Below are 22,061 nucleotides of genomic sequence, written 5' to 3'. Positions count from 1 at the left end.
GAGAAGGTCAATTGACAATTTAGTGATGAGACTGATTTGGAAATAGAAATGAGATTGAAATTGAAACTGGGTAAATATAGGACATCTTCCAGATGTAAGAATTCAGTGAAATTTACTGTCCCTAAATGTGTTGCCAAAACTTGTTGGCCTGTAGGCAATCTAACCACTATAGGATTAATTTCTTTATACTTTGTATAGAATTTCAGAGAGGAAGCAACATGTAGCTGGATCAGTTGCTCTTGAATCCAATATCCATGTAGCTGGATCATTTCAGTGTATGGTACAGGTAAGTGGAACCGCATTACTTATAACAGAAGAGTGAGCACGAAGAGGGAGAGTACCAATCTAGTGGATGTGAGAAGCATTAGAGGTAGATATCCCATGGTTAGATTGTTGTTAAAGCAATGCCACGAGTGCTTGATACTGCTGTGGTGTGAATCGAATTTCATGATTCTGAGTCTCTTGTTTTTTATGATCATTGCTTTCTGAGTTACTTGCATCATCTGTCATTGTGTTGTTGATTGAGGCTCCTTGAGGTTTATAGAGTCTATGGCCAGGAGGATATCCATGTTTCTTGAAACATTCATCCACCGTGTGTCCATTGATGCCACAATGAGTGCAAACTTGGGAATAGCGTGACTTCAGATCTTTCCATATATCAACAGCATTATCCATCCACAAGATGCTTTGTTGAATCGATGTTGAAACTGAGTGCACCAGCCACGATACCACCATGTCGTTGCACCTCTTCCATGTTGAGAACAGAATATGATTCGATGCAGGTTGTGGAAGAGATCCATCAACGAATTCCACTTTATTCTTCGCACTTAGAGCTGTGAACATGGATCTCCTCAATGAATTGTAATTAGTTGGATCCAAGACGGGTGAAACCAATGCAGTAGCTGGATTTTCACTAGGATGCAGGGAGTAGGGGCTATGAACATTGAGGGATTGATTTGATTCTCTATTCATGATGATGAAGCCGAAGAATCAAGAATCAAAAGAATGAGAATAAGAAGAAAAGAAGATCAATAAAATATGAAGAACGGGGAAGAAGATAGAGTTGCGCAGCAGAGCTCTGATACCATATTGAAGATGAACTGAAACATGATCAAAGAGAGGTTTGGAGAAGCTCAAAGCTTGAAGAAGAAGAAATCAAAAGAGAGTTATTATGCTTGGGTCATGGACTCTCATATTAGAGTGACAAAGCCATTGCTGTGATGACGTGAAAACAAAACAGGAAGGAAAAGGCAGAAGAGAGAGAAAGAGAGGTACATAACTTTTTTAATTGTGTTTTAATCTTGGCTGTTCATTTTTTTTTAATTGTGATCTAATGGCTAATGATTAATTCTCATTTCTCATTTAAGAAGTGTTTTCATTTGAAACATCCCACATATATATAGAGAGAGAAGGTTGTTATTCAAATTAACTAGGACTATTGTTTTTTGGTTTAGCTTTTATACTCTAACAATTAAAGTAATGAACTAATGGTAGTATAAAAATTTCTTTGCTTGCCATCCAATTTTATGATAAAACTAGGGTGCAATGCCCGTGCTTTGCACGTTAAAAAATAAAACAAAAAAAGCAAGTACAGATCACAGAAAGAGTAAAAGAAAGAAGTTAAAAAATATATATTGATAATATTATCCAACCAACACGTGACATATGGCTGAACAGTTTTTATATATATTGAAATGAAGGGGTATACTTGGGATAATAACTGGTTTTTTTTTTTTCCAGTTATTCGCCAGTTTCAATCCGCACAACTTGTGAGATTTAGCCTATTTGAAGGAAGAGGTTATTATAGAGAGTTGTTGGTGATAATAGATAAACAATAATAAGTGTTATTAAGTGCTAGGAAGATACTTTATACACGAAAGCACGGCCGCATCAGCCTCAATTTTGATACTAGGAGGATAAACAATCTACTTTGGACTAGTCCTAAATCAACAATCGTGGTCAATAAATAACAAGTACATGCAACATATTTTTTTGGTTGTGCCAAATCAGTACAGGTTCCCATCTTATGAGAAAAGTAAAGTATTAACAAGAAATTTAAATAGAAAACCTGAACCTAGCTTCTAAATTAAAAAAAAAAAAAAAAAAAAGATGAAAATATGTTAAATTCAGAAAAAAAGTTCTAGCCGGAATGTGCATACACTACAGGTTCCTAAATTTGAATAATTGCTGCAGAGGTAGACAGAATCAAAGTATTCCACGTTAACATAAAGGTAATTATGAATACTTTTTTAAACATTCAAACTAGATGCTATATCACGGCTGGTAGTCACTCATGCCACCACCCCACAGAGAAACACTGATCAACGTCGAGGGAATATAAATCATAAAGAAGTGAAGAACAGTCTAAAGTATGTGTACACAACACTCAGTTTTCTACTATCCACAAAAGGTCATCTACCTGGGCTATATATCTCATTATTTGTACTTGTACACCTGGGTAATTTTTGCATATACAAACCAGGAACGTACATGAATATGGACTAGACAGATTAAATCGAATATCACAGACCGTCAAGTATACAGATCCCCTACTATTACATTCATAGATATAAAGGGGATTTATGCCTAAACTTCCGCTATTAACAAATTCGGGGAAATTCAAAATGTCAGTAGCTTCCTGTAGACGATTGATTGTCCAGGTATCAAGAGTGTAAACGGTATCCCAAGAAGACACAGATAAGTGCCACCATACAGACATATAGAAGTGGGAAGCCGACTTGAACTTTTCTTGGACCTTTATTAATAAGATCTGCCTGCAAAAAATAATACAACCCCAGCATTTAAGAAATGAAATCTACTCGCCCCAAATGTTGAAACAGTACAAAATTGCACAAGTTCAAGCATGTAAATGGAGAAGAATTCAAAAGCAGCAAACAACATTTATACTGATCCCCAACAAAGAAAAAAATGAAATTGCCAATCTAAATTAAAATTTTGATTAATTCTTTCTCAGTTTTGTCATTGTAATCAAATATAAGGGTGCCCCTGACCCCGTTTTCTCTCGTTGCACCATTTATAAATTGATAGTACTTCAAATTCTAGAATGACAGACAATTTATGTTAAGCATCTCAGGGATTATGACAAAAACCAATTAATAATGGCCACAAAAGAACATTACTAATAACAGTAGTTCCCAAGCTTACTAATTTTTCTTGCAAGATTTTTGTCTCTTGGTTGCTGAGCCTCCTCTCCTCTGTTAACTTTGATATTGTTACTCCAGACTGCAAGGAATAAGAAACATTATCGTCACTTTAGTTAAATCAGTTCAGATTAGCATAAAAGTCGAGACCCACTATTACTTTAAGCCCCATTTTAATGAGGAAACCCATAGGCACAATTGCTTCATTGCTATATGCAATAAAAAGAAAACATTTTCATAGAATTAAGTCTATAGGATGTCAACTAATCAAGCCTAAAAGGATGTAAAAAACAGCAGTTATACCACATTGTGGAACTTAATCATGCCACATATTGCACCCTGTACATTCAAAAAGATGTATAAAAGAGCAACCCTAGCCCCTGGCTGTCTCAAACCATGTGTATACAAATTAATCAAATGAAAGGATGGGAAAAAGTAATGTACATAACAATCAAGCATATTCATCAATAGTCACAATCATACAAAAGTCTGTGAAAACAAGGTCTAAATAATACTTTATACTTCAAACCTCTCAAATGAAAACATATATAAAGGTATTAATAATCAAACTCTTGATCTCGTTGCAGGAAAATTTATAAAGCAATTTGCTTCAACATGCAACTTGCTAGGAAGCATGTCACATATGCAAGCAGATAAAAAGTTTCACAGTAAAAGAATAGTAGCATGCCTGACCTCATTTAGTTTTGACTCAAGTCCATCTAGCTTTAATTTCATCTCTTCGATAGCTTTCAATAATTTCAGCTGCTCTATACTCTCTGAAACTCTCAACTCAGCTTCTTTTCCTGGCTTCAGTTCCTCAACATTCTTTACTGTTCTAAACTCCCTATCTTTTGTTATTTTTAACTCTATTTCATTTTCTGGCTTCAGTTCCTCAACATTTTTAAATGTTTCCAACTCCATATCTTTTGAGATTTTTAACTCTGTTTCTTTTTCTGGCTTCAATTCCTCAGCATTCTTTACTGTTTTCAACTCCAGATCTTTTGACATTTTTAACTCTGTTTCTGTTTCTGGCTTCAGTTCCTTTACATTATTTACGAGGTTCAAATCCAGAACTTTTGACACATTCAACTCTGCTGCCTTCTCTGGTTTCAGCTCCTCTACATTCTTTACTTTGTTCAAAACCAGAAGTTTTGACACTTTCAACTCTGCTGCTTTCTCTGGTTTCAACTCCTCTGCATTCTTTATTTTGTTCAAATCCAGATCTTTTGGCACTTCAACCTCTAACTTTTTTTGTGGCTTCAATTCTTCTAAATCCTTGACCATATTCAACTCCTTATTTTTTGACACTTTCAACCTTGCTTCTTCTTTTGGCTCCCCTACATGTTTCATGGTGTGTCCCACATAATACTCTGGCCTCAACTCCATATCCTCTTCTAGTTCTAATACCTCATGAACCATGTCTGGATTTTTAAGAACCTGACATATACCAGGCACAGAACAAAAAATGTGAATGGCTTATTTAAAAAGTATGAATTGAAATTGTAAAGTTGATCATCCACACATGCACAAAGACTACGAAAAACAACAGAGATGACAACACCGGAAAAGAAGGAAACTTATGGCAATTTAAAAGAATGCATTCTCAAGGAAACACGAAAGGTGAAGACAGTCTGCAACTCTATAATGATACACCTTTTAAATTATGAAAATAACAATCCAGAAATAAAAACCAACAAAACCCTTAAAATATGTAACTAAGAAATTCTTCAAGTATCTTTCTCAGGGATTTCAAATATCTATGAGAGAAAAAGTGGAGGAAAGAAAAGAGCTTAGAGCCATACATTAGTGAAGCGTCCTCTGACCATGGTCTCTGGGGATTGGATTTCATCTTTACTATATATCTGAACTTTTTCATGGTCAAGCCCATTCTTGAAATCTCCATTAATAGGAGAGAGATCTGGTGAATTGGGTGGGCAGATTAGGGTCACCTTCAGCTTATTTTCTTCTATATATTTACTTCCATCTTTAACAAACTGCCATCAGCAAATAAATAAGTCAAAAGATATAAACTAATACAAAATCTACCAGAGTTCAAAATCACAGACTAATAAATATCCATACCAAGCGGGAAGTAACATCTTCACTGATTGTTTCGGCAGGAACCTTTGTACTCTGGATTAAGAACTTGTCCTTGCACACCATATCTTCAGGTGCTTCCCTTTGGGGTTGCATTGTAACTGTTTGATGACAAAATAAATACAATGAAAATTGAATTTGGGGAGGGAGGGGGTGACAGAAACTAAGATGCTAGAATTAATTTCCACGTGTGTGGATTCATCTTCAACTGTTGTTCCTGGAAAAACGACATTCCTTAAAAAGTTAAGGGCTGCAATCACAACAATTTAAAATTGAAAAGCAACATTGTGCACTCAAAGAAAACAGTTTCGTGCCAAATTCAGGCCATTTGGCAATGGCATATATCCCAAAATCATCCACCACAAGTCCACAATTTTTTTTTATAGGCAAATGTTAATTTGTTAGAATGTTAGTTTTGTTAGCATAGGGATCGAACCCAACCCACGACCATTCCCTTCTTCCCTTCTCCCTTAACCATCCAACCCACAATGACTGTACTTATTCTCAATAGAGCTTAACTAATGTATAGAATAATAAGTCAAGTGTCTCAAAAGGAAAAATACCAAACAAACACACATAAGACGAAGCTATACCTATGAATTCACAAGTAGCTTTCGGCGCGAGAACTCCAACATTTGGACGCACTGAATATTTCTTAGGGGACGTCGTCTTGATCTGCAAACATACATGATACAAAAACGATTAATAATAATAATAATAATAATAATAATAATAATAATAATAATGGGGATCATAAAAGAAAGGTGCTCAGACCTTGAACGCTACATAGTGGTTGGTATTATTGGTCAATTGAACCGAGCATGAACTTTGCTTCTTCAACTCAACTATAATAGGCGAAAAATCACGGCACATATTATTCAATTGATCATATACAAACGCATAACTATATTAGGTTCAATGACATCAGCATCAGCATGCATGACCGCACACAATAATAGAAGTATTCGAAAAATGAAAAATGCCCTCACATATAAATTTGAGTTCCTTGGGTTCGATTTGGAGAAGCGGCGCTTTACTCATGATTATCCCGAAACCGAGATCGTCGCCTAAAACGGCAGTGTTTCAGTGAAGCCGTTCGATTCGACGCAGAAGACGGTGAAGAAGCGGGGGCCGAGTCAAGTCGTGGCAGATCAACGAGTCAAATGAACTGAACTCGAACAATGGAAAACGGAAAAAAGAAAAAAAGAAAAATAAGCATTAAATTGTAGATGAACATGAAGACCTAAAATTCAGCAAGAACATACCACGCAGCGAGAAAAAAAGTAGTATTAGTAGCTTCTTCTTTTTTTTTTCAAAGTGGAAAGAATAGCTGGGAAACGAGAAGAAACGGCAGCGTTTAAACACGGGGCGCGGAGAGAGATCAAAGATGCGCTAAAATGGAATTAGCCGTATATGCCTATATGGTAGTTGGATATTTTTTTTCTTTCTTCTTTTTCTTACATGCAAGGTTAGGATAAAAGTGGATGCATTGAATAGGAATAAGCGTGTGATCTTCTTCGAAACGGAGAGGAGAGCAGACAAACAGAGCGACTGAGTTGCAGAAAAAGGGGGGAGGAGGGGATGGAAAACAAAAAACGCTTTTTCTTGAAATATTGTGATTTCTTTTTTTTTTTTTCCAATTTGATGCCTTTTTCAAGTGAGGAGCACGTAGCATCCCAAAAGAAAGTGACTCCTACGGAAGACCTTTTACCGACACGGAGCCGTTTTTTATTGGCTCGGCGCAGCCAGCTACACTTAACAGTTACTACTACTACTGTCTGTCAGAATTTGGCATATGGCATCTGTAAAAAACTAAAAATACCAGTATAGTTTTGTTGAAGAAAGATATGAGAAAATAAAGTCAAATTTGGGACAAAAAGCAACTAAACGGCTTTTTTTACCAACTGGGGTAAATTTTGAAAAATCAACCCATCAATGATGGTCTAAGACTAGAGTAGGCCACCTTGATAAATGGCCTATTATGAATCATCATTTTTAATTCTTAGATTAATCTTATAATATAGGATTGTTTGCACTAGATTCTTACTCTTTCTCAACAACTCTCCATTCGCCACTATCAGACGCCATTTTTGGCAGCGACAACGACATTCCTTTTTTTTTTTTTTAGTGTTTCTTTCATCCGGTGGCCCCTCCTCCATTGATGCAAGACCGCTGCATCTCAAACTTTGGAAGCAAACACTAAATGTAGTGTATTCTCAAAAGTCAAAACAACAACCCAAAGGTGGATTACTACATATGTTCATGAATAAAAAACTTATATGTTAATAGCAAGCAAATGAACAAAAACATCTCAAATCCCACCGGAGAAAAATAAAAAATAAAAAAAATTTAAGCTTCTGCACCTCGTAATGGCATTATAATGGAGACCGCAATAGGATGCACTGTGTCGGGAGCACGAAACAGTGTTCCTCCGAAACACTCCGTGATGGACCCCTTGCATGTGGAAACCCTTCCCATTTTGCACACAAATGCTTTCCCGCAGAAAAACAGCAAAGGTGATTGCTCTAATCACCACCATCTAAAAATATCACCATCGAAAGTCAAGCCTTGAGGTTCACCATCAATTTTATCAACTGGGGTCATGATTCGACGACTTCTTAACTGTAATATAATTAAAGAAAAAAAAAAAGATATCTTACCTAATTATATTACTTAATCATATCTTAACTGTAATATAATTACGTATTTGATAATATATTTTCTTGTCTTTATTATATTTTATTCCTGAAATTAAGAAAGGAAATAAGATATGATAAGATTATCTCTTAAGAATCATTATATAAACATATTAGATCATAAGTACTAAGATAGACATATCTTGGGTAAGGTGACCTCAAATCCTAAGAGCCTGTATGGAAATAATAACAAAAATGAAAAAACTTAAACAAAAAGTATTTTGGAAATTAAATAATTTGAGTTTATTATGTTGAAATAACTACTCACAATATTTATTTTTCAAATATAGGAATTCTCACGAGAGAGAAACTTCTCTTTTAAAAATAAATAAATAAATAAATAATCCATAAAATTATTGACATCCTTTAATGATTAGTAAAAATTGTTGTTCATTCCTTTAGCTAAGCTCTTAAGCCTGGCTCCTATTCCGTGAAAGGCGATCATTCAATAATTTACAATTGAAAGCATGATCATGCATGGAATGGAACACTTTTTCCTTTATTTTATTGTTGGTCACTCAGGTAGTGGCGTTGTCAACGATCATATAGCAGTGTTAGGACTTTCCAAATGTTATCCCTCCCATGATTTGGTTTATTATTATATTCAATCCCAGTAATTTACTATTATAGAATTATTTCCGTGTCGTTTCTGGCCATATATGAAGTCATGAACATCCAAATTGAACCGATAAATAGCGCCTTATTTTACATTTTACCGGAAGTATATAACTAAATAAGTGCAAGAGATGGTAATCGTATACATGAATCTAATACAGGGTTTATAAGTCTGTAATTGATTGTTTATAATTACTTTATTGTGTTGAAATTGAATTGCATTTGATTTTTTTATGTTTCATAATTAGATTATAGAATGTATTTAAATATTGCTTAATGAAAATAAATGTATTTTCAATTAATATTTTTGTTTTGTTGATTTATTATATTCATAGGAGTTTTGATGTAGGTTTTCTTTTGGGTTTAAGGTGACTATTTAAAAAGTGTGTAATTTTCTTTTTAGAGTTCCTGAAAAGATATAAATACTCAATTTAAACTAACGAATGATTTTTTATTGTGAAGAATTAGTTCTTTGTATTGTGGGCGGAGATAGAAAATAATCTCATATCATGAAAGGGATTCTCCTTATATGTAATTTGTGAGATACTTAGTGATAGATTAAGCTGATTAGTTTAGAGAGATCAGTTTCAAATATTACCACTAAGAAAGATCAACCTAGAAAGGTTTTCCTTTGAGTACCTGACCCTAGAGAGATCAGTCTTGGATAGATCAACCTTTGGGAGAGTATACAATCATCCAACGTAGAGCGCGAATGGCAAAAAAAGCTACGTTGTCAGATCATTTTGAGATCAATTGATTTGCAAATGAAGAACTAATTAACATATCCATACCAGAAACCTGGGTGGATATAGTGAAAAAAGAAAATCTATTAAAATAAATATTATTGAATAAAATACAAATAATGAGCTTGAGCTAACATATAAAAATAATTGATTACTAAAATTATAAGTGTAAATTATCCTCGTATCTGTTGAATTTTTCTCAAATTATACATAATATAAAAAAAAATATTCCTATACTAACATTCCTCTATGTTTGAAAATATTACATTGATATTTTCTTATGTATATTTAAAAATATTAGACTGATATATCTTATGTGTTAGATTAGCACCCTTTATAAGAAAGATGACGGTGATGATTAAAAAAAAAGAACAAATATTTATATAGTTACACGAAATATTAGGATGATTATTCGTAATTTACTCATATTATAATTTGCATTAGTATCAATTTTGAAATAATCTTTCTTGAACATGAATATAAAGATTCAAAATCTGTCCATTGTTTAGGAGAAAAAAGAAAGTTAGTCATGATACGTATTATTAGCTCACTTTATGATGTATATCTTCCACTTACGTACCCTTACCCTTTTCCTGAATCTATTCCTTTTGCAAAGTAACATCAACATGCTTTTTAGTTTTTTTTACCCTTTTTCTCCTTTAAATCTCCTACTAATCAACTTCTTTTTTATAATAAAATAAAATTCCTATAGTATGTCATAACATTGTTTTTTAGGCTTGACATGATATTTGTGTAAGTTTAGTATTGCTTGTTAGCATGTTAAAAGCTTATTTCATATTATGACTTTAATAGATCAATCAGCGGATCTATACTTATCTAAATATCTCAATATATATACTTCCAAACTAATAGCTCTATCACTAAAAAACCAATAGATTTATATATGGACTAAGACTTATCATTAAACAAACCAATAAGCATACGTATACGGGGCAACGAATTTATCAAACTAAAAATGGTTAAAACCACAAAAACGTATTGTATTTTATAAATAGTAAAACTAGTTTAAAACATAAACACAATACTTTAATTGTTAAAATCATGATATTATATTGTATACTGAATATTATTATTATTTTATTAAAATTAATATTATTTATAAACATATCGGTATGTTAAGTCTAGTAAGCTTTTCTGAGAAACACAATTCTAATCTACTTAACTAAAAAAATTGTTTTTTTTTAAAAAAAAAAACTTGATATCAGCTTTTTTGCTAGATAAGCTAAACTATATTATGCCTTAAATGGATTAGGTCAAAGAGTTTCAAGAGAGAATCAAACTTATTTTCTCCTATTTTAACAATGACATTTGGTCCAATAAAAAAAGCTAATCTCTTACAAAAGTGGAAATTAAGGTTCAAATTTTCTTAGAAAAAGATGTCCATTTATAATATCTAATCATATTTTAAACATAAATGTTTTTTTTTATAAAGATCAATTATGAAGAAAAAAAGTATATATATAACTAATATGAATTGAGAGTAAAAAATCTCTTTATTAAAATACATAAATTGATTTTAACTTATGTGAGAAAATTAGTTTATTATACCATTTTAATTTCTTTCTTTTTCATGTAATTAAAAAATTATATCTAGCATGATGGGTTCGAAATCAACATCTAACCAAAACTAATAATGCATGCAATTACTAAGAAGTCCTTATCATCAATATTAAATTATTTTCTTGTAGTTCATAGAACAATCCAAATATGTCTCACGCATCGACAGGGGGAGAGTTAACATCTAGATACAATCAGTGCACCTGTTTTTGACATTAATTTCAAAATGGCAAAACTGAAGGAAGTTGGATGATTATTTGAGAAACCCTGAACCTGAAAAAGACTTGAGATGGCCAAAAATGAAAACCACTTTTCACCTCTCTTTATTTTTCTTTTCTTTTAAAGCTACCACAACATTTTTCCGAAACCTACCGCACAGGAAAGAAAAACGTACATACATACCTCAAAATTCAAACTAATCTATTTGTTGAATAAAAAAATATAAATTATTGTAAATCCTCTTATATTATTTTCAATTCTTGTATATAAAAAAAAGTTCAAACTACATAAATGATTAACCCTCAATACTAGGGTAGACAACTTTAATAGGTTTAGGCTATAATGGATATCATGATGCTTAACCATCAAATGAATCATGTTATTATATAGGTCCTTTAACACCTGATTTTCTTACCCTTCCCGCCTCATCTCCGACCACCATTCGCCCCTGATGAGACGATATCTGGCAGCGATGTTTTTTTCTTCTTCTCTTATTTTTCATCTTTTTCTCACCACCTCCATCCTCTTTTTCTTCGAAGTTGACCTCTTGTCTTCGTGTTGTCGGGCACGGCATTCGTGCCTCCACTAGCTTGAATGTAGAGGACAATACCAGTTCATAAACATCAATGTCGACGAAATCAATTTCACCAAGCTTTGCGCCGACAAGATGATCATATTCAGAGTGAAGAATCGAGGCGAGGGAGGATGAGCTTCGCATGCTCAATGGTGTTCTATTACTGATAACCATAGGTCTGTCACTTTCAGGGGATTTTCAATCATTTTCTTAATAGCTTTACTCGTTTTTGACATATAAACAAACAACGAGAGCTCCTGGAACTTGATTTGGTCCTTGGAAAATTGGTTGAGGACAACATCAACACTTTGAATTAATGAAAATCGGATTAAGGCTCTTATTTAGGTTCTCCACCTGATAATTTAGTTATGTTCATCGTTGCATCTTCTTTGGTGGAGAATGCATAGGATGGGGTTTCGGTGTGAGAGAAGATGGAGTAGTCAGGGTCGGAGAATAAGGCGAAGAGGGTAGAGGTGGCAAGAAAAGAAGAAGAAAAAATGCGGCCACCAAAAATTACCTCTAGTGACGGCTAACGGTGTTCGGAAAATTTTATGGGAGAAAGATGAAGGTATCTGGTGTGGAGGGATTCATGATAATGAAATTAAATGAAGGCTAAATAATTACTTTTGTCTCTAAATATGTAATTCGCTGACAAATGCGTTCCTAAAAGATAAAAGTACGAAATTTAGTCCTTGAAAGTGCGACAAATATATTTTTCGTTAACATTCCGTCTGTCACCATTAATAAAATAACTTATGTGACACGAAAGGACAGATTCGCCACTGAAATGAATGTCAACGTGGATTGTCAGCATATGAGCATATTTGTCATAATATTTTTTTGACTTTTCATCTTCCCACTACGCTGACAAATACGTCCCTGAAAGATGAAAATATAAAATTTAGTCCCCGACTATGAGAAATGCGACAAATATATCCAGACATTAATAATAAATTGTATAGGAGAGAAGCTATGAAAAAAGGGATTAAAAAACACTAAAATACAACTTAAGATTTGAACTCTTATATTTTGATTAACTATCTATTTATCCATCTATTAAATTGTTAATTAGTTTTTTAATTAATCAATATAACTACTTATTTTCCAAAATAAAATAAAATTCTTTAGTCTTATGATATAAAAAAATTGAGTTACCATTTAAAAAAATGAAAGCCTTTTATTTTTTGAAGGTCGCTGCAACCCCTAGATCAGTGAGAGATACAACTCCACATCTCAAAGATAAAGAATAAACCTCTTTATTAGTTTTTTTTTTTTTTTTTAAAGTTAACCTCTATATTAGTTTCAACATTATTGTATTTTTTATTTAAATTTATTTGGGTTCTTTATTTGTTAGTAACTGTTTTCATTTCATTCATATTATGTATAATAAGTGTTGTCTCAAATGGAAGAACATAAGATTTATCCAAGGGATTCTTTCATATTTGATATATATATATATATTATTGATTAAGAAAAAAGACTTATAATTTTACTTTAGTTTTATCTAGTTTAAATTTTGTGAGATTTTTTTTATAAAAAAATAGTTGATTAAATTCTTTTTTTAAAATAAATAAATAAATAAATTTGGTCTCGCGGTCGGTTGTGTTTTTTCTACTCAAAACTCTTGACATATTATTTTCAATCTAAATATGAGGGCACTTAAGTTGGAATTGTGATATGGAATAATTTTAAAGATTAAAAGTGAGAAATTTGATAAAATTATAAGATATAAGATAAAGATTTTTTTTAACAGTAAAGATTAATGTTTGAGAAGGAAATCAAAATAATAAAAATATATATTAAAAGGAAATTTAAAAAATATATTGTATAAGTACTAAACGAATAAGAACAACAACAACAACAACAATAATAATAATAATAATAATTAATCACAATCTATTATTAACGTCTGAATATATTTGTTGTACTTTTTAAGAACCAAATTTTGCATTTTCATATTTCAGGGACACATTTATTAGCAGAGTGGGAAGACGAAAAGTCAAAAAAATATTATGACAAATATGTCTCTATGCTGACAATCCACGTTGACAATCATTTCAATGACAAATTTGTCCCTTCGTGCCACATAGGTTATTTTATTAACGCTGACAGACGGAAAGTTAACAAGAGGACATATTTGTTGCACTTTTTACACTTTCAGGGACTAAATTTTGTATTTTCATCCTTGAGGAACATATTTATTAACAAATTACACATTGAGAGACAAAAATAATTATTTACCCATAAATCAATGGTTAAAAATAATGGTATGTTAGAAATTGAAATAAGAAAGAAAAAGAAAAGAAAATTTTATTAACCGATCAGAAAAAGAATAGAAAATAAGAGACAAAATTCTCTTTTAAGAATTTTTCCTTCACAAAAGAATTTTTTATTTTACAAATAACTAATGTTTAATATACATAATAAATTTATCCTCTCTTATTTTTCTTCATTTATTTATATCTAATAAATCTCTTTAAATAACTAACTAAATCATCAGTAGTTTAATTATATTAACTAATTTTGCCTTCTCTTTATATTCTAACACGGTCCACAATAAATTACCTATTAAGATGGTTCACCTAGCAACCTTGGTCATGATTGACAAGGCAATTCAATAAACCTCTGCCAAATGTTTATCACTCACATTAAATGATGATAAAGAACACACAAATTGCACAACGAAGCACCTTCAACGAACGTGAACCCTTTCCTCTCTCTCATTCATAACTTTGCCGTGGTTTAGGGTCACGTACATTTTCATCATCACATTCAGCATTCAGGTCATAATTAAAAATATATACAAGTCGAAAATTCTATTCATATAAAACAAAAAAGTTTTAAAGTTACATTCAAAAACAGTCTGATTTTAAAATCCATTTCCGAAGCAAGAGTGTTTGATTTAATTTATGAAAATGATATAATAATGCACACGTGGGATCAAATAATCGTATCCTTTTTTGTAAAGTGAGATTTCTTAATCAAAATTATGTCAGGTCATATTCACATGAATAAACTATAGTCCTACATAGATTTTTATGTACTGATTCAGGTGATTCTTAAATTTTAACCCATCTCCTGTGAGTCATGCCCCGTGAGTGGACTCCTTCCCTTCATTTCGATACGGCCCAATTCATGTTAGCATTTGTATGTACAACTCACATGAAAAATTAAAGATATTGCTGTACATTTAGTTTTATTTATTTTTAATATTACCATTTTTATATACTTACTTAACAATCTTTTGCATCCCTTAGCACATGAATCAATTAACATAAAGTTATTTTAGTTTAACCAATATTTTCGAGGTAGTTCTGGCATGTAGTTTGTAGCTTATAGTTATTTTATTTGGCTCAAATAAAATTAGTTCCAGTGAAAGGTACTCGTGTTCTCTAAAAGAAAAAAAGTCATCTTTTGTCCTTGTTGAAGAATCAATAAATGAAAACACAGTAATTGTTGGAATGCATGTGAGCTACGCGAAGCAAATCAAACTCCCAGTCTGGTAATTTGGGCTCGCGCCTTGATTCTAGCCCAACTATTTTGGGCTCAATGTGTGGCCCAAATCTTAGACGACGGCTATTTCAGTTCTCAGCTGAGTCTGACTTGGAAGAGAGAGAGAGAAGGAACCAAACAAAAGCAGCGCAAGGAAAGAGCTGTTTCTATTTATTCTTTCTTTAACGACGCCCTTTTCACTTCACTATTCACGCTCTTCGCATTCTCCGCCACCTTCTCAATTCTCTTTCGATTATCTTTGCATCTTTGCACCAACCTCCATGGCCACGAACACGTTCACCGGAGCATTACTCTCCGAACGTTGTCTCCGTCTCAACTTGAATAAGAGATTGGTATCGTTTTCATTTTCCGTTTGATCCTCCCTGGCGCTTTCAACCTTTTAATTGTGACTGTTATTCTGCGATTTGCTTTACTCATTCTTTTTGTGATAAACTCGTGATTGATCGCTTTATGATTCCTCCAATTGTCTGTTTATTTGTTTCTATTTCTTTATTATTGTTCTTACGTGCAAGTTTTCTCTGAATTCTCAATTCTGTAATCCACTTCTGCAGAGGTTCGTTTCTAGAAATTTTTTTATATCTAATTTGTCAAATACTGTGCATGTAATACAACGATGATAATAACTACGTGTGTACGGATTTGCGTAGAACATGTGTTTGTGGAAAAAATCTGTTTGATTTCTTAATTGACATGTGGTTTTTTTTTTTTTTGAAAAAAATGTGAAACATAAAATTTTCATTTATTGCATGTGCAATTGAACGATACAGCCTAAAGAAAGTGCCTTAGTGCCTGTAGCATTTGCTTTATGTTTAAAGAATGATACAATGATGAATTTTGTGGCCACCTTAACTCTGCTTGTGATGGGGCTTGAGGAGGAATTTGGTATCACTGTAGAAGAAGATAGTGCACAGAGCATCCCAATAGTTCAGGAAGCTGCAGATCTTATTGAGGAGATCATCAGTAAACAGAGTCCTTAGAGTAAACATGTACCTATCTCTGGTAGACATGCATAGTTTTCTATATTTTAGTATTGGGGGGTATTTGAGCCTTGGGTGTTTTATCTGCATATTCTGTTTAGGCATGGCTACCCGACGGGTTGGGACGGTTTTTGCTTATCCTACCCCCGCCCCCACCTCAAACTCTCCATTTTCCCGTCCCTGCCCCTGAAATCCCATGGGGATGTAGATTTACTCCCACCTCCACCCTCAAACTCTCCATTGTATTCTTCGTAAATATATTTTAATAACTACTTTAAGGTCTGTGACAGAAGCTGGAGAAAAATACAAGCGGAATCTATCTATATTTATACCATAACCTAAGAAATAAAGTAGATTTTGCTCCTTTTCCCCATATTTTGTGTGCCCGTGGTGTTCAAAAGGGAATCCTCTTTATCAATAATATTCACAGACCTATACTCGCTGATACAAGGCAACATGATGTCATGTTTTATTATAGTTCTAACAACTAAAGAAAATTCGAACACATAGTGTAACAATGTAACTATAGCATGATTAACATCCTATACTAAACTACTTCAATTTTAGAAAATAACCCTTTTCGCTTTGATCATTATATTCCATAATAGCATGGAAACATGAATTAATAAAATCAAAGAGAAAAGGTTAATTTTTAAGTATGCTTGGACGACCGTTGACAAGATTGATTTTGTATTATTAATTTTAGTTAAAAATGATTTTGAAATTATGCACTTTATGTTTGGATGTTTTATAAAAAAAATGAAGTTATGAGTAAAATTCAATATAAAATTTTGGATCTAACGCAAAAATTACTCAAAATTGTTTAAACTCATAATCAATTTTGAATTTTTCATTAACATAAAATCAAACATATGAAAATATATTCAAAATTAATTCTGAACCTAGAATCAATTTTCGAATGCCAAAAACACACTAAACCTTGGATATTTTTATTTGATAGAGTGGATGGTGTGTCAGCGTAATGACCCCCACTTCATGTTTAATACGTTATAATAAGTTTAGCAACATAACATGCATTCTTAATTATTATTTTTTTGAGTAAATAGTCATTTTCATCCCTAAAAGATAAAAGTCCAAATTTTAGTCTCTCAAAGTAAAAAAAGTGCGACAATTTTATCTGTGAACTTCTCTTAACGAAAGAGCCTACATGACACATTCGGTGACGAATTTATCAGCACTTTACACATTCATATAAGTATAACATTATAATAAGCACTTAAAAAGAATTAGGAAAGGAAACATAAGTTAAAACAAATATAATAATAAATATAACTTTAATTAATAAACATAATCTATTTGTTACTCTAAAATTTTTATTGTGACAATATTAGGTAGTAGTAAAATCAAGTTGGGTCTCATTTTTTTTGTAAAGATTAACTTAATGGCTGTGCATTTTTTGTTTTAGTCTCATATTTTGAGTAAGATAATGTCACATTAGAAATTTAATAGCAATAAAGAAATTATGCTTATTATTATGTTTATTTTAACTTATGCTTGCTTTCCTATTTTTTTAACTGTTTAATGTAATGTTAATGTGTAGGACGCTCTCAAGTTCTGTGTCACACAGACTTTTTCAATAACGGTAACAAAAGAAAATTAACAAATAAATGAATTTATCGCACTTTTTTCGCTTTCAGGGATTAAAATTTAAATTTTCATCTTTCAGGGATAAATTTATCTCTACACATTCAAAGATAAAAATAACTATTTTCTATTTTTTTTCACCCTCCAAATTCCTCAGTTGACATGCACTTCATGAATTACTCTTAATTTTTCTATGTATCCAAACCCCTCAATATTGGTCTTCAACACCCAACTTGGTCTCCTCATGTTGGATAAGCTCGTTAGGGGCCTCGCCCCTCCATTGAACTTGAAAAAAAGTCCTCAATGTTAAAGAAGAAAAATCAGGATGGGAGAAACTATACGCCTCTTGCTTCCTTTCCCAATATTTAAAACTTAAACCATACACTTTCTATAACCTCCGCCTCCCCTTTCTTCCCTTCTATTTCTTCCCTCCAACCAAACATTATATTTATGCAAGACATGTAAGATCTCTGGCGTAATAGTCACTGATGCACCATGAAATGTAACATGATCTAAAAAATCTGCATAAAAACATTTTTCTACACTCGTTAAATGCTTAAAAGGTAATTCATTGTTCTGGTACTCATCTTTTTTTACAACTGTTCTAGCACTCATCTTAAGAAAATGATTCATTGCACCAACAAACAACTTAAATTCAATATAATCACGCATAGAATATTCTAATATAACATTAACATAAGGCTACCGGCTTTTCTTTTAAAAAATTTATCTACTAAAATATTTACTTTATTTACAAATTTCGTGAACGAATGCCCAGCAATTAGTACATTGAGGCCTTATTAATCTAATCTAGCAGTCGATACCACATCAGTTCCAATCTGCTTCAAAGAAACCGGCATCTTTCATTTCAGAGTAGTACACATTCTCCAAATGCAAATCTTCCTCCTGTAATCATCACAATAACTACAACTAGTCAGATCAATGAAAGAAGGAAGACTGTCCTAACTACAAACAATAACATGGTTTGACTAGTAAAAACTGAACCCCAGGCATTAAGTGAAGGGCATTATGACCTGAAAAAAGTCAGCCAGGAAGGTTATATACAGCAGGGGAAGATAAGCGGCATGGTAACATACAACCGTGAAATGATATAACCTGTGAACCAAAAAAAATAAAAAAACAGCTTTAGAGAAAGATGGCAAAGAAAAAAGTTCAAAAGAATCACTTTTCTACCAAGCTATAGAATAGAAGAATCTAACCAGAAACCAAATGCAGTGCCGTTTCCTGTAATACCACAAGCAAACAGTGCAATTGCATTCAAGATGAGCATAATAGTAACATACTTGTAGTATGCAGGCCTTGCTGTAAAAAAGGGGAAGAGAAATTATGGTATCATAAAGCTAATTAAAGATGCAATATAACAATCCAGGCAACTAACTTACCAGGTAACCTTTCTCTCCACCTAGAATGATACATGAACAATATGAAACCATAAACAAGGGTAAGCAACAGCTTGTGGGCAACCCACAAGTTCCACTTCACGTGAGGAGTAGGGTAATCACTGTTGATGAAAATTGGAATCCCAAATGCAAACAGATATATTGCCTAACAAGGAAAAGGTGCAATTGCAACAATTCATACACTTTAATTATAATAACGACAAGCAGCAAGCTCACAGAGAAAACGACAGAATTACCTTCAACAAGATATCAAAACCAACAATAATCCCTGATATACCAAAAGTTCGTGTCAACGCCTCTAAGCCAGTGGTACTATTTCCTTGAAGCAAAAAAGCCAGCAAGCTCACTTCTAGAAACAACATTCCAGAAGTAGTAAAGAGGGACAACAAGTTCCACGCAAACTCTTTCCCAGGAGAGCACTCCCACGCCTGCATCGACCAAAGAATTAAACATTCACCGACGCAAGCAAATCACAAATAATAATTAACACCGTTATACAACAAAATAAGATATAGTTAAAAAAAATATTCAATTTGATCCCAAAATCGTACCTCTATACAAATTACTACTAAAAGTTTTACCCTACTAAGTGCATGTTTGGCGTAGCGGTGTGCTGAAAAATAAAAGTGCCCATATACCCACTGAATGCAAAGCTACTTGGGATCATGACAGTGTTTCCACGTCTTTGATGTGGTTTTGGGAGGTTTACTGCAGAACCAAACATCCTCTAAGTGTGTGTTTGGGTGAATGTTTGCAAAATTGATGATGTTTTTTTTAAAAAATAAAAATTAAAAGCAAGTAAGTAGTATGATTTTTTTTATCCAAACACAAAGTTACTTCAATTCAAAATCAATTTTGGACACAGAATCAATCTATTCTTCAACGTGAAACCAAATAAAAAAGTGAACATTTTATTTAAAATCACACGTTAACCGGAATTTGAACCCAAACATGCACTAAATTGAAGAAATTGTGAGAAAAAATAGGTTGACCTGGGAAAAGCACCAAAGAAGATTGAGGATGCTGACAAGCCAGAGGGAAGCGTAATAGGAAATAATGATATAAGAGCGGCCATGGGAGAGTTTGAGGAAGCTCTTTTTAGCTTGCAGTGCTAAGTACAAGAGGAAGAGAAAGGAAGCGATGATCAAACCCGCATTGTGCAAAAACCCATGGCACTCAAACACCCAATCGTGGATTCCTTCTGATAACACTGGATTTGACCCTTGCTGCTTTTCCAGTGCCAGCACCGATTGCTCAACCATTTCTCCCAAACCACCCTTTTCTTTTTCTACTGAAAGAAAGAAAACCCTAATCCGGAGAAGTGGAATCGAGGAAGGGAATAAGAGTTGAAGAGTGTGTAGCGTATTGAGTTTTGAGGAACAGCAACAGTTGGTTAATGCGTGAATCCTGGGACTCAGAGAAACATCATCGATGCCTCTTTTGTGTGGGCAGCTTCTGTAATTATTTTTCTACCACTACTGTTCCTTCCTCTGTACCCCCTCAAAATAAAAATAATAAGCTTAAATTAATCGGCTGGTGCCTAACTTTCAAGTCACTGGTATAAACTAATTTCTGGGATCTGTTCCAAAAAATGTACAAGATCTAAGACATTACTACAAGTTTATTTTTTAAGAACCTAATTAAAAAAATTTAAATAATTTAGGAACTTATTGACTAATTTAATCTAATAATAATTAATAAACTAAAATTTTGCATGGTTTTTTTAAGATCAATATTAATTGTTAATTTATTATTTGTTAGAAGAAATTATTCAGACTACCTCACTCTTTCCCTTCTCTCTTAAGTTATGTTGATGCAAATATTTTAGCTTTTTTATTAGATGAAAAGTTTATTTAGTTGGTTGATAAATAAGTTTTGTTTGAGTAATTTTTAGTATCTTTTGAAACATTATTTAAAAGTAATATTTTTTAAAACGTTAGTTTCTAATTTTTTATATTTTCTTTTATATTTATTCTCAATATATTTATGTAATTTCTTTATTATCTTTTTAAAATAAATCATGATTTTTTTTATCATTTTATACTTTTCAGCTATTTTAATAGTTAGATTTATCTAATACTTATAATTTATAAATTAGTTTTTCAGCTATCAACTAACTTTCAACTCATTTTCTCAAACATAATTTTAATGATCAAGTTAATCTTTATAACCCCAAAATTTTACAGCGTCTTTATTAGCATTAGGATATTGTGAATTTGTGATCATGCATTATGAATAATGGTTAAGAAATTAACAGTAGCATATTAGATCTGCATTAATAATTATCATAAAATGAATTGATAACATTTGATAATCTTTTTTTAAAATAACATTTGATAAATTAAATTTAAATTTAAATTTGATTTTTAAATTTTAACATATTTTATCAATAAAGATTACGTATTTTAATTTTAACAATTATAATTTACTCTATAAGTTTAAAAGTTCTTATTTCTAGAATATTTTATTTAATAAATATTTATTATAATATTGGAAACATATACTATTTATTTGTATATACATTTTTTTAAAAATTAAAAATTCACGTCCAATGCTTAGAAAACTTGTTAGTAATATGTTAATCTACCAATGTTTCAATATTATTTGTTATAAGTTCGTATATGATTAGCAGTTTAACATATTTTTAAGGTATCTTTTTTTCTAAAAAAAAGTTGTTACCTCCACGTTTCTAACATTTTGTGGGTCATCTCAAGTGTTCCAAATTGTTCGTCCTCTGGTGTTGCAAGCTGTAACATTTTGACCTCTTCGGGTGAAAACGAAGTACAAATAATCCCAGGAGAAAGAACAAAAAAATCAACGAGAAGCTCTGAAATACTTTGTCTATTAGTATTACACCCTTGG

At 32.3% G+C, this 22,061-nt stretch overlaps 2 protein-coding genes across 6 annotated transcripts; both read right to left on the bottom strand.

Moving 5' to 3' along the window:
• Nucleotides 1-2,327: 2,327 nt before the first annotated feature.
• LOC100779920 (vesicle-associated protein 2-2) lies at nt 2,328-7,758 on the bottom strand. Of its 5 annotated transcripts, none has more exons than XM_006606431.4 (9): nt 7,622-7,758; nt 6,248-6,426; nt 6,033-6,103; nt 5,852-5,933; nt 5,244-5,359; nt 4,964-5,155; nt 3,855-4,598; nt 3,166-3,243; nt 2,328-2,774 (listed from the first exon to the last, which is right to left on the bottom strand). In XM_006606431.4, exons 2-9 carry the CDS (start codon nt 6,297-6,299, stop codon nt 2,664-2,666), a joined length of 1,446 nt encoding a protein of 481 aa, XP_006606494.1. In that variant the 5' UTR covers nt 6,300-6,426; nt 7,622-7,758; the 3' UTR covers nt 2,328-2,663. The 5 variants fall into 5 exon arrangements, with proteins under 5 accessions (XP_006606494.1, XP_025983266.1, XP_006606493.1 ...); XM_026127481.2 differs by lacking the exon at nt 7,622-7,758 and adding an exon at nt 7,306-7,519; XM_006606430.4 differs by lacking the exon at nt 7,622-7,758 and adding an exon at nt 6,524-6,945.
• Nucleotides 7,759-18,417: 10,659 nt separating this feature from the next.
• Nucleotides 18,418-20,718, bottom strand: LOC100819854 (protein CANDIDATE G-PROTEIN COUPLED RECEPTOR 2). The gene is made up of 6 exons (XM_003556443.5): nt 20,192-20,718; nt 19,436-19,627; nt 19,182-19,344; nt 18,999-19,101; nt 18,813-18,894; nt 18,418-18,684 (listed from the first exon to the last, which is right to left on the bottom strand). The coding sequence occupies exons 1-6, from the start codon at nt 20,459-20,461 to the stop codon at nt 18,607-18,609; spliced, it is 888 nt and encodes a 295-aa protein (XP_003556491.1). The 5' UTR covers nt 20,462-20,718; the 3' UTR covers nt 18,418-18,606.
• Nucleotides 20,719-22,061: the final 1,343 nt, after the last annotated feature.

This window comes from Glycine max, chromosome 20 (genome assembly GCF_000004515.6).
Source record: "Glycine max cultivar Williams 82 chromosome 20, Glycine_max_v4.0, whole genome shotgun sequence".
In the NCBI taxonomy this organism is placed as follows: Eukaryota; Viridiplantae; Streptophyta; class Magnoliopsida; order Fabales; family Fabaceae; genus Glycine; species Glycine max.
The sequence above is the reverse complement of the archived record's forward strand: the minus strand, read 5'-3'. Positions and strand labels throughout refer to the sequence as shown.

Bases quoted from the DNA above. Each gene is read 5' to 3' on its own strand.
- LOC100819854 (XM_003556443.5), bottom strand. From the start codon at position 20,461: ATGGTTGAGCAATCGGTGCTGGCACTGGAAAAGCAGCAAGGGTCAAAT. The intron at 19,628-20,191 runs GTCAACCTATTT...TGGTCGATGCAG, and splicing joins TTCTTTGGTGCTTTTCCCAG to GCGTGGGAGTGCTCTCCTGG. The intron at 19,345-19,435 runs GTAATTCTGTCG...TTTCCTTGTTAG, and splicing joins GTTTTGATATCTTGTTGAAG to GCAATATATCTGTTTGCATT.
- LOC100779920 (XM_006606431.4), bottom strand. From the start codon at position 6,299: ATGAGTAAAGCGCCGCTTCTCCAAATCGAACCCAAGGAACTCAAATTT. The intron at 6,104-6,247 runs GTGAGGGCATTT...CGCCTATTATAG, and splicing joins CAAGGAACTCAAATTTATAT to TTGAGTTGAAGAAGCAAAGT. The intron at 5,360-5,851 runs GTATAGCTTCGT...GTCATCAAACAG, and splicing joins AGCTACTTGTGAATTCATAG to TTACAATGCAACCCCAAAGG.